This window comes from Hyperolius riggenbachi, chromosome 5, assembly GCF_040937935.1.
Source record: "Hyperolius riggenbachi isolate aHypRig1 chromosome 5, aHypRig1.pri, whole genome shotgun sequence".
Classification (NCBI taxonomy): Eukaryota; Metazoa; Chordata; class Amphibia; order Anura; family Hyperoliidae; genus Hyperolius; species Hyperolius riggenbachi.
Genome location: NC_090650.1, coordinates 415,072,315 through 415,088,848, shown reverse-complemented (window position 1 = coordinate 415,088,848; position 16,534 = coordinate 415,072,315). Strand labels below are relative to the sequence as shown.

At 45.2% G+C, this 16,534-nt stretch overlaps 1 protein-coding gene across 1 annotated transcript in view; it reads left to right on the top strand.

Moving 5' to 3' along the window:
• Positions 1–16,534, top strand: part of ATAD2 (ATPase family AAA domain containing 2) — a 92,032-nt gene that overhangs the window by 54,348 nt on the left and 21,150 nt on the right. Inside the window, exons 18-21 of the mRNA XM_068237990.1 lie at positions 5,884–6,070; positions 6,293–6,478; positions 9,527–9,662; positions 10,144–10,340. Of these exons, the coding sequence (XP_068094091.1) occupies positions 5,884–6,070; positions 6,293–6,478; positions 9,527–9,662; positions 10,144–10,340 (706 nt within the window). The remainder of the gene's footprint in view (positions 1–5,883; positions 6,071–6,292; positions 6,479–9,526; positions 9,663–10,143; positions 10,341–16,534) is intronic.

The window sequence follows — 16,534 nt, the reverse complement described above, 5'->3', positions numbered from 1 at the left end:
GGGGCTATTGGAAGCCCCAGGTGAGTAAAACTCATTTTTTTTGTTTGACTTAGGTGTCCCTTTAACACTACAGGGAAGAATAATTTTCATTGACTGTATGTGATGCCACGCCCTGATAACTTGCAGCACTGTATTCCCGATCTGTTGCATTCCTGCTGTCACAGGGAACACAACTCCCATTGTGAACCTAGCCTCAGGCTACGCATGTGTAAGCCGCCTGCGCAGTAGAGCGGACCTGATCAGGCTCCCCAGAACGTCTCAGGACAGCAACCCTGAGACATGTCTCCCTCCACATTCACTGGACAGGAACTAGATTAAACAATTTGCATAATTAGGTAGGCAGGGCACACACATGTGTATATATATATCGTTATGTCCTTACCCCCTCAGTTGTTTTCCTGTCCAGCAGGATGCTAGATGTAGGGGGTAAGGCTGGCCACCCATGTGAGTCCACAGGAGCCGCGGCTGGTGTGATCCCCTTTGTCGGCGCTGGCTAGTTGTCTCAGCGCGGGGTCATGCTACACGCACTGGCCTCTCCCCCTGTGCTGTGTTCGGAGGACAAGCGGCGTCTGAATCCGGAAGTTGCCCGCCCCAGGGTCACGTGACTGGCGCCTCACGTGACCGGAAGTCGGAAAGCCGGAAGCAGGAAGTTCCTGACCCGGCGTGCGTTCCAGCGGCCATTGCAGCATGGAAGTCAGCGTCTGCTGACACATCACACTCAGCTGCAGGGGATTGCCTGGAGGAACGCTAAGGGGATTACTACAGCAGGTAGGAATTAACGTTTGCATAATGCAAGAAGGGTTGGGCATTAAGCAATTATTTAAATCCGCTATTAAGCTGATGTCCTAGTCTCACTTTGTGTTTGACTATGGAGGCTGCCGGTGGATCTTCCTCCCAGGGCTCTGTGGAGACAAGTTCCGTACCCTCTCTGGTATGTAACATTGTGGTAATTGTTTACATATCCCTTAGGAGGGTTATTAGGCTTGGCTGAGCTAATGGCTGGTATTTATTTGTTTTATTACAGCCTAAAATGGAAAGATCAGATTCCAAATCTGGGTCAAGACAAGACAAAGCTGATAAGCCTGACAAGCCTGATAAACCTGATAAAACTGACAAGACTACACCACATGCTGGTTCTAAAGCAACACATAAATCGGGGAAAAAATGTGCTATATGTGGACATTATATGTCATCCTCTTCAAAAGTATTATGCCAAGATTGTACTAAAAAGGTGGTTAGAGAAGAAACCCCCACTATGTTAAAGGAATTAAAAGGATGGATTAGATCTGAAATTTCGTCTGCTGTGCAGACTATCAAGGTTCCAGAGGTTGCAGTATCTAATGTACAAATGCCTTCAGTGCCTGCAGCAGTCTCTGCAGCCCCGGCAGTATCAGATATCCCAGGTCCTTCAGGTTCAGTTCCCATAGGGGACCCTACTTTAAAAAGGAAAGATGAAGATTCTGAAGATTCAGAAATGTCAGAAGGGGAATTGGATATTTCATCTCTGGAAGAGATACCCTCAGAGACTGAAAAATCTGCTGAAAAAACTGTAAAGAATCAGAAATTTGCTTTTTCCACTGACTTTATGAAGGAGTTATTGGCAGCCATGCATGAAGCCATGGGTATTACTATAGAGCAAAAGACTTTATCTCCATTAGATCAGATGTATGAAACATTGTCAGAACCCCAAGTGACTTTCATCCCAGTGCATAGTAGTCTTAAGGGGATTATCAGGAAAGAGTGGGATAATCCAGATAGGAGGGCTTTCTGGCCTAAATCACTAAATAAAAGATATCCTTATAGCCCTGAAGACCAAAGGTTTTGGGGGACTGCACCCAAACTAGACCCATCTCTTTCTAAAGTATCCAGGAGATCAGATCTTCAATTCGAAGATTTTGGTAGTTTAAAAGACCCTATCGATAAGAAAATGGACAATATTTTGCGGAGGGCATGGGAAGCAGCATCTTTAAATTTCAAACCCTCTATTGCATCTACAGCGGTAGCAAGATCTTTAAAAATTTGGTTAGTAGAAGTCCAGTCTCAGATAGCCTCAGGGGTATCTAGGGAGGAACTTTTGAATTTTTTCCCAAAAATTTTACATGCAACAAACTATCTATCAGATGCAGCTGATGATTCAGTCAGACTCACAGCAAGAACCACAGCCCTAGTTAATTCTGCCAGAAGAGGAATCTGGGTGAAAACATGGCAGGGAGATACCTCATCTAAATCAAAATTGTGTAGTATTCCATGTGAAGGGGGCTTGTTATTTGGAACCAAGTTAGAAGAAACACTTGAGAGGTCCGCTGATAAAAAGAAAAATTTCCCATATAAAAGAAAGATTTTCCGCCCTAACCGTTCCTTTCGTGTTTCAGGGAAAAGCGAACAGGAAAACAAGGGGAACCAGAGAAGAAGATGGATTCCCAACAAGTCCCAGCGTTCCAAACCCAGTACTCCATATACCTCTACAGGTCAACCAACAAAACAATGACGCCAGAATTCCAGTGGGGGGCAGACTAGCTCATTTTTTCGAACAGTGGCAGTTAAAGTTCGAAAACAAGTGGTTACTGAACATTATTCTCCAGGGGTACAAGATAGAGTTTATAGCCCCACCACCATCTCAATTCTGGGTGACCCCTTCCCCAAGAGCTCCAGTTCAGGCCCAGGCCCTCCAGTCAGAAGTAAGCTTACTATTGGAAAAAAGGGTTATACGGAGAGTCCCAAAATGTCAAGAAACACTGGGGTTTTACTCCCCAGTCTTTCTAATAAAGAAACCTCAAGGGAGTTACAGGTTCATCTTAAACCTAAAAAGGCTAAACACCGCAGTAAGATACAGAAAGTTTCGGATGGACAACATCCGCTCAGTATTGAACCTACTACAAGACAGCTCCTATCTGACATCATTGGATCTAAAAGATGCGTATTTGCATGTGCCGATTCATCTGGAATCACAACAGTTCCTGAGATTTGCGGTGGTGTTAGAAGGAGAGAGTCTGAAAACAATATCCTTGAGGAAAGCGATGGCCTTATTGGGCACAATAACCTCATCTTTCCCTGCAATACAGTGGGGTCAACTCCACTCCAGAAGTCTCCAGAGTTGGATCCTATCAAAGTGGGACAAGCATCTCTCCTCCCTGGACAAGAGAGTGATGATTCCTTGGAGTGTCAAGCAGTCACTACTGTGGTGGACGGAGCCACAACATCTGTCAACAGGGAATCTTTGGGAGTTTCCAACCCAGTACATCATAACAACGGATGCGAGCTCTTGGGGATGGGGAGCGCATCTGGACTCTCTGACAGCTCAGGGACAATGGTCAAGCCGGATCAGCAACAGGTCTTCGAACAGCAGAGAGCTGCAAGCAGTCTGGGAAGCCATACTAGCATTCAAGATACAGATATGGAAAACCCACGTGACGATACGTACAGACAACAGTACAGTGGTGGCATACATAAATCACCAGGGAGGCACAAGAAGCAAGTCACTGCAACAGCAGGCATCAAGGATTCTGCATTGGGCAGAGCGCAGTCTCAAGTCTATAAAAGCGGTTCACCTGAAGGGGACACTAAATTGCCTAGCAGATTACCTGAGCAGATGCAGTCTGTCCCAGGACGAATGGAGTCTCAACGACCGGGTGTTTCATCAGTTGACAGAACACTGGATTGTTCCTCAAGTGGACTTATTCGCCAGAAAGAGCAATGCGAAATGCCGGATGTTTTGCTCTCTTTGTCCCCAAGACGAACCATGGGTAGTAGATGCCTTCTCGATCAGCTGGAGCCATCACAGAATGTACATTTTTCCGCCTCTACATTTGATTTCCAGAGTACTGAACAAAATCTATCGAGACCAGGCGGAAGCAATCTTGATTGTCCCGTTTTGGCCAAAAAGACCGTGGTTTGCTCTGCTACAACGATTAGCTACGGATCATCTGATCCTTCCAGATCAAGAGGACCTGTTAACTCAGGGACCAGCGGTGCATCCCAATCTGAGCCTTCTTCATCTTTCAGCATGGAGCCTGAATGGCGAATACTGAAAAGTAAGGGATTTTCTAATAGGTTATCGGAAACACTGTTACAAAGCAGGAAGAAGGTGACGCGCCAAATATACTCTAAAGCCTGGAGGGTATACAACAATTGGTGTGAGGCGAATTCTAGAGATACTGGTCATTCCAATTCAGTTTTAGAATTTCTTCAAGATGGATTCCAGAAAGGTCTAAGTAGTAGTACATTGAAGGTACAAGTTTCAGCATTAACAGTCTTTCTTGACAGAAAATTGGCAGAGGAAGAAGATATCATCAGATTCTTCAAAGCACTCAGGAGGATTCGACCTACAATCCATAGTAGAGTGCCATCTTGGGATCTGAACACTGTGCTACAGGGGCTATGTGAGCCACCCTTTGAACCATTAGTGGATAGTTCTGATAAACTTTTAACTATCAAAACTGCTTTTCTTCTAGCAATAACGTCAGCCAGAAGAGTGGGGGAATTGCAGGCATTGTCAATTCTCGAACCATATTGTGTTATAAGTGACGACAGAATTACACTTCGTCTAGATACCTCCTTCCTACCTAAGGTTGTTTCGAAATTCCACAGATCTCAAGAAATTTTTCTGCCTTCCTTTTGTAATAACCCTTCCAATCAGAAGGAACAGAAGTTACATTGCCTAGATGTTAGAAGATGTGTTCTGGAGTATCTTCAGCGCACTAAGTCCTGGAGGACTTCCAATGCATTATTAGTATTATTTGCCGGAAAGTTCAGGGGTAAACAGGCCTCAAAATCAACCATAGCCAGATGGATCAAGCAGGCTATATCTCTATCTTATGCTCAACAAGGCAAACAGCTGACTTCGGCGGTCAGGGCTCATTCTACCAGAGCAGTATCAACTTCCTGGGCAGAGAGGGCAGGAGCATCAGTTGAGCAAATTTGCAAGGCAGCCACCTGGTCAAGTCAGAACACCTTTGTGAGACATTATAGGCTAGATGTATTGTCTAGTGCCGACTTAACGTTCGGCAGAAAAGTGTTGCAGGCTGTAATCCCTCCCTAAATATTATTTCTTGTTTTTCATCTCAGGGTTGCTGTCCTGAGACGTTCTGGGAAAGCCCAAAATTACTTACGGTAATTTCTTTTCCAGAAGTCGGAAGGACAGCACCCTTACTACCCACCGCTATTCTTATTAAAAGTTATTGGAAGCATCATTATGTGCGGAGTCTTTTTTATTAACTGAGGGGGTAAGGACATAACGATATATATATACATGTGTGTGCCCTGCCTACCTAATTATGCAAATTGTTTAATCTAGTTCCTGTCCAGTGAATGTGGAGGGAGACATGTCTCAGGGTTGCTGTCCTTCCGACTTCTGGAAAAGAAATTACCGTAAGTAATTTTGGGCTTTTTTGTTTGACTTAGGTGTCCCTTTAACACTACAGGGAAGAATAATTTTCATTGACTGTATGTGATGCCACGCCCTGATAACTTGCAGCACTGTATTCCCGATCTGTTGCATTCCTGCTGTCACAGGGAACACAACTCCCATTGTGAACCTAGCCTCAGGCTACGCATGTGTAAGCCGCCTGCGCAGTAGAGCGGACCTGATCAGGCTCGGCTATTTCCGCCAGAGCCCAAAGGAAAGCCGCTACTGAACGGGGAAGGAAAATATTTACATTGCCGCCGTTTGCGGGCTGCCAGTGCTAGATCCTGGAGGGTGAAGATGACCGAGAAAGCCTCATCAGCATGCAGAGGCTTCCCCCTCCTGAGGTAAGTAACCCCCAGGCTCTGTTTATTTGTTTTGTGGGGGGGGGGGGGGGGGTTTACAGATTCCCTTTATGAAATTATTTTGTAGACCATCTGATATGATTTATTATATAAGCTCTTTATTTATGTATTGTGCAGGAATGCCTACCATCAGCCCACTTCCTACAGGCCCCGATTCCTCATCTCTGGGAAGCCGGGCCTCGGTCAGGCCACTCACTTGGCTCCAGCACTGTTACACTCGCTGGAAAAGTTCACGGTGTACACATTGGATTTGGCTGTTCTTTTCGGTGTCAGTGTGACGTCTCCAGAGGAAACCTGCGCTCAGGTAAATAAGCCCTGACCTCGCTCTCTTATGTCTAGAGAGGGAGGTGGGTGTTTGTGCCACCAGGAAAAACTAACCATGGGTTGGAAACCCTGTTTCTCATGTGAATATACCTATTTCAGTCCTTTAGGTAGGAGAAACCCATATTGATTGAATGTAGAGATTCTGCTGGTGAATAAAAACCTTTTTTATTTTTTTTGACTGACCTGTTTCTGTCTTCTCTAGCTCTTCCGTGAGGCGCGGAGGACTTCTCCCAGCATCCTCTATATTCCACACATCCACCTGTGGTGGGAGACAGTTGGCCACACCCTGAAAGCAACTTTTCTCTCTCTCATCAAAAGTATCCCATCATTCTCTCCAATCCTCCTCCTGGCAACGTGCGATGTGGAGTACGACGATCTGTCTGACGAGGTAATAGAAATAATTTAATGCGACGCTGAGCAGCTTCATATCCTCCTGATGGGCAGCTTGCCAGTGCAATACATTCTTATTTTCATTTCGACCTAATTCAAAGCCGAATTTTGTATACTGGTTGTCCCTGACTTACGAATGACCCGCCAAAATGAAATTGTGAAATTTAATTCTGTGGGATTTTTTATTTTTTATGAGCATTTGAAAACTTTCAACTTAAAAAAAAGGTTTTTTTAAATCACTAAAATTACATTTTTCTGCAGTACACTGAGGGTTGATATTTTAGTTCAAAGTGCCTTTCCAAAATAGCCCTTATTTCCAGGAAATAAGTTTGGCACATAACTTGGTAGAGGGAAGCCAATGGATAGTCTGTGTCTGCTTACACCCCACAGTTTAAGTGAAGGGACCCTCTAAACTATTTAACTGTAACCAGTCAAATAAATGTCTCCTGGCTGTAGACAAGCTAATTTATAATAGCCAAGTGCCTGGTAGAACAAAGCTGCTCGTGCTGGGCATTTTTCCTCCATGAGCCAAGGCTAATGAGTCAGAGCAATTTTGGATACCTGGAGTCTGTTTCATGAAAGTGAGGGGTCTGAGTCGGGTAATTTTTTTATTTACAAATTCCACCGCCCTGGTAAGTATCCTGGGAATACACAGCTCGATTCTGAGCTGTTTAGATGGCTCGATAGATAATTTCCGACATGTCCGACCTCCGGCCCGATCGTTTTGCCGCTCAATTCCGCATTGAAGACTGCAAAAAGCTAAGAAAAACGAGCAGAAGATAAGGGAATCGCCTGCGGAATCGATAGAGCGGCAAAATTGAGCTGTGTATATGCCCAGCATTAGACCAGGGATGCCAAACTCAAATACAAAGTGGGCCCAAATTTAGCTCTGGGACGAAGTCGCAGGCCAACCTCAATGTCTAGTGGCCACCTTTCTCTCCTACAGTTCCTTGGTGTCTAGTGCCCCACTCCTTCCCTTATACGGTTCCCGGGTGTCTAGTGGTCCTCCTTCCTCATCTATACAGGTCCCTGGTATTCAGTGGTTCTCCCTCCCTCCCCTATACAATTCTCTAATGTTTAGTGGTCCTCCCTCTCCTATACAGTTCCCTTGGCACCTAGTGCTTTCCCCCTCCCCAAATGGCTTCCCTGGTGATCTAGGGCATTTATCCTCCAATATAGCTTTTCTGGTGGTCCTAAGTGGGCCAAACGTAATGCAAAGTGGGGAACCCATCTGAGGGCCAAATCTGATGGCTCGGGGGCCAGATTTGGCCCCACCGGCCGGAGTTTGACATGTACGTATTAGACTAAGGAGTCGAGGAGTTGGAGTCGGATGATTTTTCTACCCACTCCATAGCCCTGCAAGTGCTCTGGAGTCGGGGAAATGTTTTGGGTACCTGGTGTCGGTGGTTTCATAAACTGAGGCGTCTGACTTGGAGGTGGATGATCCATAGCCCTGGTCAGCTCTTAGTTCTTCTGAGCATGTGCAGACGTTATTTGGGCATGCCCAGTCGGGATCTGCTAATCCATGGGCAGGAGTGCGCCCAGAAGACTCAGACTCTAAATTCTCAGAAAATTAAGCTTTTTTTTTTTTGTGCAAAAAGCTGTTCAACATTATTGCCCTAACTAAAGCGCTGCATCCCGTGGCTAAAATCTAACTAAATCCCCTCCAAACTCCCCGGGGCACACTGCGTGGAGCGCTTCCGTGAGAGGAAAAACTTTCAGCTGCAGCTCTGCCTCTACACGCGTATCTCCGCCTCCGCCCGACCCTCTGTCTTTCTTCACTGAGAGGGGCGGGGGAGAGGCGGAGATGTGCGCTGATAGATGCGTGTAGAGGCAGAGCTGCAGCTGAAAGCTCTGCCTCTCACGGCAGCGCATGGGACAGCAAAATCCACGACCAAGAAAGTCATGGATTTTGTGAGGGGAGTTTGGGGGGATTTTGTTGATTTCAACCGCGGGGATGCAGCGTTTTAGTTAGGGCAATAATGTTGAACAGCTTTTTGCAATAAAAAGCTGTATTTTAAGAGACTTCAGTGTTTCTTTAAGGACTCTGCTGGAACAATGGGGTGTAAGATGCGGGAAGGCTCTGGGCTATCCAGAAGCGTTCCTCTACAGAGGTAATATCTAACTTTATTTTATTTTTATATTGCTTCAGGACTACCAGTGCCAGCTCCTATACTTTATAAAGGATTACTAACAGATAACAAGTGCAACTCATAATTTAGCGTTACAGCTTCCAACTGTGAATATCAATGGGTGTTAAGCCACTGAAAGCTTGCATATAGATGTTTCAGTATATCCCAGATTGAAATAAATCTATGACCTAAAAGAAAATCAAAAGATAAAATTAATGAAATAAGGAAATAATGCAATGTTATATATTGGACACCAGTATATACTTGCATATAAGCTGACCTGGGTATAAGCAGAGGTACCAACTTTTCTTTCAGAAACCAGGAAAAAGTGACTCATGTATAAGCCCCTCTCCCCAGTATAGCCCCCTCCACAGTAGTCAGATGTGCCCGCAGTACAAGTCAGCCCTTCTGCCCATAGCCAGATGTGCCCCAAGGATGATACAGCTGTGTCTCTAGATTCCACTAGATGTCGGCCGATATGAGATACAGCGATTGCCACACAGGAAGAATCCCTAATCGTTGCACCGTTTACATGTTTCTTGCACAGCTGACACGTCCCCCTACCAGGGGGCACAGGTAGTCTTGAGCAGCGCACTCTGCACACCACGTTTCAGGGGATGGGGGGCACAGACACATCGGGGAACCAGCTGGCAAAAGCAGAAACACTAGTGCATGATCCTTACGCTCCTCTGCCATTAACAAAACCTGCTCCACCATCCGTTCTGCTTCACTGACTCGCATATAAGCGGGATAACTTTTCAGCACTTTTTTGTGCTGTAAAAATTAGGCTTATATGTGAGTATTTGAGGTACTTCTCCTACTTGCCCCCTCCACACATTTTAGCTATGTTAAGTCATTGGATTGGTCACCAGTGACACAAGTCACATGAGTGAATGTTTTGCTTCTGTCTGCAGCTACAGGAACTGTTTCTTGATGATTACGGGGAAATCTTCCATGTTCGGCTGCCTAGCGATGACGACAGGAAAGCTTTCTTTCAGGATCTCATTTTGAACCAAGCTACCAAACCCCCAGCTTCCAAAAAGAAAGCAGGTAAGTACCACCCAGCAGTATTCATAGAAGAACGTACCTATAACCAGTTCTGGCCACGTCACACGAATGAATACTAGTTGTGTGGCATGTCCAGCCGCGGCTGCTAGTTGATGCTCCTCTACGATAGCAAAAGCTCCACATGTAGAATTTTGTGAGCAATAGCGCTGCAATTCTTGCTCCCGGAACAATAATCGCAAATACAAAAGCTGAAAAATTACAAACGCTAAGCGATAGCAAGTGCGATTTTTACATCTATTTTTGGTGTGAAACTACCCTTGAGGTTCCGTGCACATTGCGTTGTATTAAGATCACAACAGAGCTGAAAAGCAGCATCTGGTAGCCTTGCAGTGCGGGCATACGGTACAATGAAATTATCCCTATCTGCCACTGCAAATGCGCACATTGAATAGTAAACACTTTGCATGATGTGAGTTAACTTTTTTGCAGCAGGGTTCATATTCTGACTTGCTTTTGTGTTCAGTTTTGCATGCTCTTGAGGTGTTGCCTGTGGCTCCTCCCCCTGAGCCCCGCCCTCTCACGGCAGAAGAATTGAAACGATTGGTGGCGCAGGAAGAAGATACTCTCCGTGAACTGAGGCTCTTCCTGAGAGAGGTGTCTCACCGAATTGCCATTGACAAACGTTTTAGGATCTTTACCAAGCCAGTGGACCCGGAGGAGGTAATTACTTGATGCATATGGAGTAGCATATTTTCACAGCGCTGGTGTGGTGTTTTTATTAATATTGTTTGCTCAGGTTGGGCTTATTTCTTCATGCTTTCTACTTTGTAGTCCTCAAATGTTTGAATTTTGGGAGACAAGTATAAGGAATGGAGTTTGGATATTATCATGGACGGGTTACTGCAGTGTGTGTTGTGGAGGGTAGGATTTTATAAGGGACAGGTTACTGCAGTGTGTGTTGTGGAGGGTAGGATATTTTTTCCCACAATCCTTCAGGGCAAGGTGAGACGTCGCCCCTCCCAGACGCAGGAACAGACAGCACTTCCCCTATAAAACATTGTAACAGTTAGTCCACCCTCAGTGCTGTTTGTTCCTGCGTCCAGGCAGGTCGGCATCTCCCCTAAGGATTGAGCCTGTGTGCTGGGCTGCAGGTTTTAATTCTATGGGCGGCTGAGATGGTGGTACTGAGGCCATCTAGCCTTCGCTTCACGCTGGACACCCGAGTGAAGTTTGCCTACCTTTCTGCTCCTAACTGTAGGAGGGCAAGTGTGGAAGGCATGGCGTTCTTTTCCCGCTCTGAATGAGGTTGGTTCCGGAGCGCAGGTAAGCCGCTGGCGTGCTGTTGCGGGCTGAGCGTGGGGAGGTGCATGGCGCATGATGGACGCTGGTCCAGATGGTTCCCCTGTGGCGTGTATCTTCCGGCGGGTATGTCGGAAGACACGTTTTAGCTTGTCGGGCCTTCTCTCCGTCACTTCCGGTTCCGCCTCTGTGAATTCTAGGCGGAAGCATAAGAGAACGCTGTGCGTGGCTGGCGGGCATTAGTTACTCTGCAGAGGAGAGACTGCTGTCTTGGCTGCTGGATGTCTCCAGGATGTCGGCGCCGGATAAGGCAGAGAGTAACCCAGCCGCTCAGAAGGTGAGAGTATGGGATCTCTTTCTGAGCCATACGCTAAGGTGCATTTGAATGGTGCTTATATCTGCTGTTTTTTCTCTATATATTTTTCAGACTAAACAGAATGATGCAGGAGATAAGGCGAGGCCTCCTCCTACCTATAAGCGATGCCCTATGTGTAGCGTTAAGATGCCATTGCCATACTCCAAAACTTTGTGTCAACAGTGTATGGAGAAAGTTTTAGGAGAGCAGTCAGGTCCCTCTGTACAGGAGACCTTGCAGGCTTTTAGGGAAGAGATTAACTCTTCATTGGCTTCATTTAAATCCTCTTTAACAGTAGCATGTGCTTCTACTTCTCAGGTTGCTACTGTGTCTGTTCCTGTTTTGAATCCTATCTCAGAAAGTGAGAATCAGGATCAGGAGGAGACAGGGGTTAGTTCGGCTGAGTCTGACTCTAGAGAGATTGAAATTGATACATCTTCTAGATTCAAATTTCGTGTGGAGGATACTGAAGCCTTGATTGCAGCTATTAATGATACGCTGGAATTGAATAAGGATACAGTGTCTGGTCTGTCCATACATGATCAATTATATAAGGGGATGGAGGAGAAAGAAGGTCTTACTTTTCCTGTCCACAATGCTATTAAGCAGTCGATTCTTAGAGAATGGAAAGATCCTGAGAAGAGGCTACTTATTTCCAAAACAGTAAAACGCAGATTTCCTTTCACTGTTGAGGATTCGGCTCTTTGGGACAAATGTCCAAAATTGGACGCTCCTTTTTCCCAAGTTTCCAAACCAGGTGATTTGGCATTTGAGGATTTAGGGGATCTTAAAGATCCGGTAGATAAGAGAATTGATGCTTATCTCAAGAGATCTTGGGAGGCAACGGCAGCTTCCTTTAGGCCTGCGGTAGCTTCTACATGTGTAGCCAGAACACTAGAATTATGGGTCAATCAACTGAAAGCTAGCATTCTGGCGGGTGCTTCAGTTGAACAGTTATTGGAATCCATCACGGTTATAAATAAGGCGGCTAACTATTTGGCAGATGCCTCGGCGGAAGCGGTTAGGTTTACCGCTAGGTCAACGGCTCTGGTGAATGTGGCACGCAGGGCTCTGTGGTTAAAAACTTGGGATGGTAATTTAGCATCCAAAAACAGACTGTGTGGAGTTCCTTTTTCTGGAGATTTGCTGTTTGGTCCAGATTTGGACTTGGCTCTAGAAAGGACTTCGAATAAAAGAAAGACCTTTCCTAAGAAGCAAAAAACGGCAAATAAACGTTTTTTTCGTAAACCAAAAGCTGATCAAAAAGAACCGGTTAGAGAGCAGAAAGGAGTCAAAAGATGGTTCTCTGACAAATCCAGAAGAGGGGGTTTTAGGTCTAAGCCCTCTGAATCTCAAACGAAGCCACAATGACTCGTTTGTGGCGGTGGGGGGAAGACTAAAATACTTTGCCCACAAATGGTCGATGATGGCAAAAAGTCCATTCATTCGGCAGACAGTCAAATTCGGTTATCAGATAGAGTTTGCTTTACCCCCTCCGTCAAGATTCATTGTGTCAAGACATCCAAAGGATCCGGCTCTTTTTCCCGAGATCCTGCAAATATTAAAAAATATGTTGGATCAAAATGTGGTTTGCAATGTTCCAAAGAAGGAACAAAAAGAGGGTTTCTATTCAACAATATTTCTAGTAAAGAAACAATCGGGAAAATTCCGATTGATTCTAAACTTAAAGAGACTAAATCCGTTCATGAGAAAGAAAAAGTTTCGTATGGAAACGATTTTTACAGTAAGAGATCTGTTATTTCCCGGGGTTTTTATGGCATCTCTAGACCTCAGAGATGCCTATTGGCACGTCCCAATTCACAAGAGGTCACAGAAATTCTTAAGATTTGCCCTCCAAATAGACGGGCAGGTAAGGCACTTTCAGTTCCTATGCCTCCCGTTTGGGATCACTTCTGCACCAAGGATATTTACAAAAATCCTAGGCGAAGCTCTAATGCCATTAAGAGAAGAGTCGGTCCTTGTAGTGCCTTATCTGGACGACCTACTGATATTGGGAAATTCGGAGGCACAAGTAAAGCATCATCTGCAGAGAGTATCAACTCATTTACAATCCTTGGGCTGGATTATAAATCGAGAAAAATCATGCCTAGATCCAAGCCAAAATATGGTATTTCTGGGTATTCTGATAGATTCTTTAAGTCAAAAGTTGTTTCTTCCACAGGAAAAAGTGGAAAAGGTAAAATTGGCAGTTCAAAAATTGCAGGAGGAGTTACGACCTACGCTAAGATTGGTCTCCCGAGTGTTGGGGTTGATGTCCTCAACAATGGTGGCAGTGCCATGGGCATTGTCTCATATAAGGAGACTCCAGCGTGTATTCCTGGAGAATTGGGATGGTCAGCCTCAAAGCCTGGAGATTCGTGTAAGAATTCCAGCATCAGTCTCCCTGTCCCTTCGATGGTGGTTGGAGGAGGTCAATTTGTTGAAGGGAAGACTGTGGAAAGAGCCGGTAGATCAGATTTTAACCACGGATGCAAGTTCGTGGGGTTGGGGGGCTCATGTGGGGCATTTGGCCTTCCAGGGCAAATGGTCAAAAACAGAGTCCCAAATGTCCTCGAATTGGAGAGAATTGAGAGCTGTGAAATTGGCCTTGATTCAAGCGAAGACCATTCTGGGTCAATCGCACGTCCTGATTCAGTCAGACAATATAACAACGGTGGCGTTCTTAAACAAACAGGGAGGCACGAGATCCCTGTTATTGCAGGAAGAAGCGGAAGAGATTTTATTTTGGGCAGAAAGGAATGTGTTGTCCTTGAGAGCAGTCCATCTCAAGGGCACATTGAACATAGACGCAGACAAATTAAGCAGAAATGCAATTCGGGCTTCAGAATGGTCCTTAAACAAGAAAATATTTTTACAGATTGCGGAGAAATGGGGAACACCATCAGTGGATCTGTTGGCAACACAAGAGAATGCTCAGGTACAAAGGTATTATTCTTTGAACCCGAGAGACGATGCGATTGCAGTAAATGCGTTCAATCACCAATGGAATTTTCATTTGATGTATGTGTTTCCACCTCTAAATATGATCCCGGCTGTCCTCATGAAATGGAGGGATCTGAGAGGACGCATGATTCTGATTGCGCCTCGCTGGCCCAGGAGGAGCTGGTTTGCAATGATGAAATCATTTACAATCGAGGAGCCTTGGATGCTACCTCTCATACCGGATCTGCTAGTTCAGGGGAACCTGTGGCATCCGCATCCAGAGCGCCTGAATCTGGCAGCTTGGATCCTGAATTAGACTGGTTAAGGGGATTAGGAGTGTCCAATAAAGCAGCTCTGACATTGATCGGAAGTCGTAAAGATGTTACAAGAAAGATCTATTTAAAATACTGGAAGACTTTCCACCTTTGGTTGCGAAAGTCAAAGTTTGATAATCTATCTATCCCAGCAGTCTTGGATTTTCTCCAGGATGGTTGGGATAAGAAGTTATCGGTCAGTACATTAAAAGTTCAGATGGCAGCCCTTTCGGCTCTGTCGGGTCTTCCGATTTCTTCATCTCCTCTAATTTTAAGATTCATGAAGGCTGTATCAAGGAAATCTCCGGTTTTTAGACCGTATGTATCTCCATGGGATTTATCCATAGTGTTGCAGGGATTGTCTAGAGGGCCGTTTGAGCCATTGACAGAATGTTCCCTTAAGAATCTCACGCTTAAAGTAGTGTTCTTAATTGCAATAACTTCAGCAAGAAGGGTAAGCGAATTGCAGGCTTTATCAGTTAAAAATCCATATTTTCAGGACTTTCAGGATAGGTTGGTGCTACAGACTGACCCGAAATTCTGTCCAAAGGTGATGTCTAAATTTCATAGATCACAAGATATAGTCTTACCTACATTTTGTGTAGATCCAAGTTGTGAGAAGGAAAGAGTATTTCACACATTGGATGTTAGAAGGTCAGTATTGGAATATTTAGCCAGAACGGCTAGGTTTAGGAAATCAGATTCATTATTTTTATTATTTGCAGGCAAGAATGCAGGGCAGGCTGCATCTAAATCTACAATTGCAAATTGGATCAGGTCAGCTATTATTGAGTCTTATAGAGTAATGAAAGTAGATCCTCCAGCTTCTTTTAAGGCTCATTCTACAAGGGCCATGGCAGCTTCATGGGCAAATAGGGCAGGAGCTTCTCCTGAGCAAATCTGTAAGGCGGCGACGTGGTCGACCTTTTCTACATTCATTCGCCATTATCGAGTGGATGCATTATCGGCTCACGACCAAGCGTTTGGAAGGAAGATTCTCCAAGCAGTGGTCCCACCCTGAGGTTGTATTACTTGTTAATCGTCTCACCTTGCCCTGAAGGATTGTGGGAAAAAAGCAGAGTTAGTACCTGCTAACGATGTTTTGAACAATCCTTCAGGGCAACGATCCCACCCGGGTGTTTTGTCTTTGTCGGATAATGGCACTTTGTGTGGGTTAGTTGGTTGTTCACCTGTCGGTACTTGTCTAAACGCACTGAGGGTGGACTAACTGTTACAATGTTTTATAGGGGAAGTGCTGTCTGTTCCTGCGTCTGGGAGGGGCGACGTCTCACCTTGCCCTGAAGGATTGTTCAAAACATCGTTAGCAGGTACTAACTCTGCTTATCAGGGACAGGTTACTGCAGTCTGTGTTGTGGAGGGTAGGATATTATCAGGGACAGGTTACTGCAGTCTGTGTTGTGGAGGGTAGGATATTATCAGGGACAGGTTACTGTAGTGTGTGTTGTGGAGGGTAGGATATTATCAGGGACAGGTTACTGCAGTTTGTGTTGTGGAGGGTAGGATTTTATCATGGACAGGTTACTGCAGTCTGTGTTGTGGAGGGTAGGATCTTATCATGGACGGGTTACCGCAGTGTGTGTGTGTGTGTGTGTGTGTGTGTGTGTGTGTGTGTGTGTGTGTGTGTGTGTGTGTGTGTGTGTGTGTGTGTGTGTGTGTGTGTGTGTGTGTGTGTGTGTGTGTAGGGTAGGATTTTATCAGGGATAGGTGGTTATTATTATTATTTAGTATTTATATAGTGCTGACATCTTCCGCAGCGCTGTACAGAGTATATATAGTCTTGTCACTGTCCCTCGAAGGAGCTCACAATTTAGTCCCTACCATAGTCAAATGTATATATTGTATAGTATATGTATTAGTTTAGGGCCAATTTTTAGGGTGGGAGCCAATTAACTTACCTATATGTTTTTGGGGCGTGGGAGGAAACCGGAGTGCCCAGAGGAAACCCACGCAGACACAGGGACAACATACAAACTCCTTGCAGA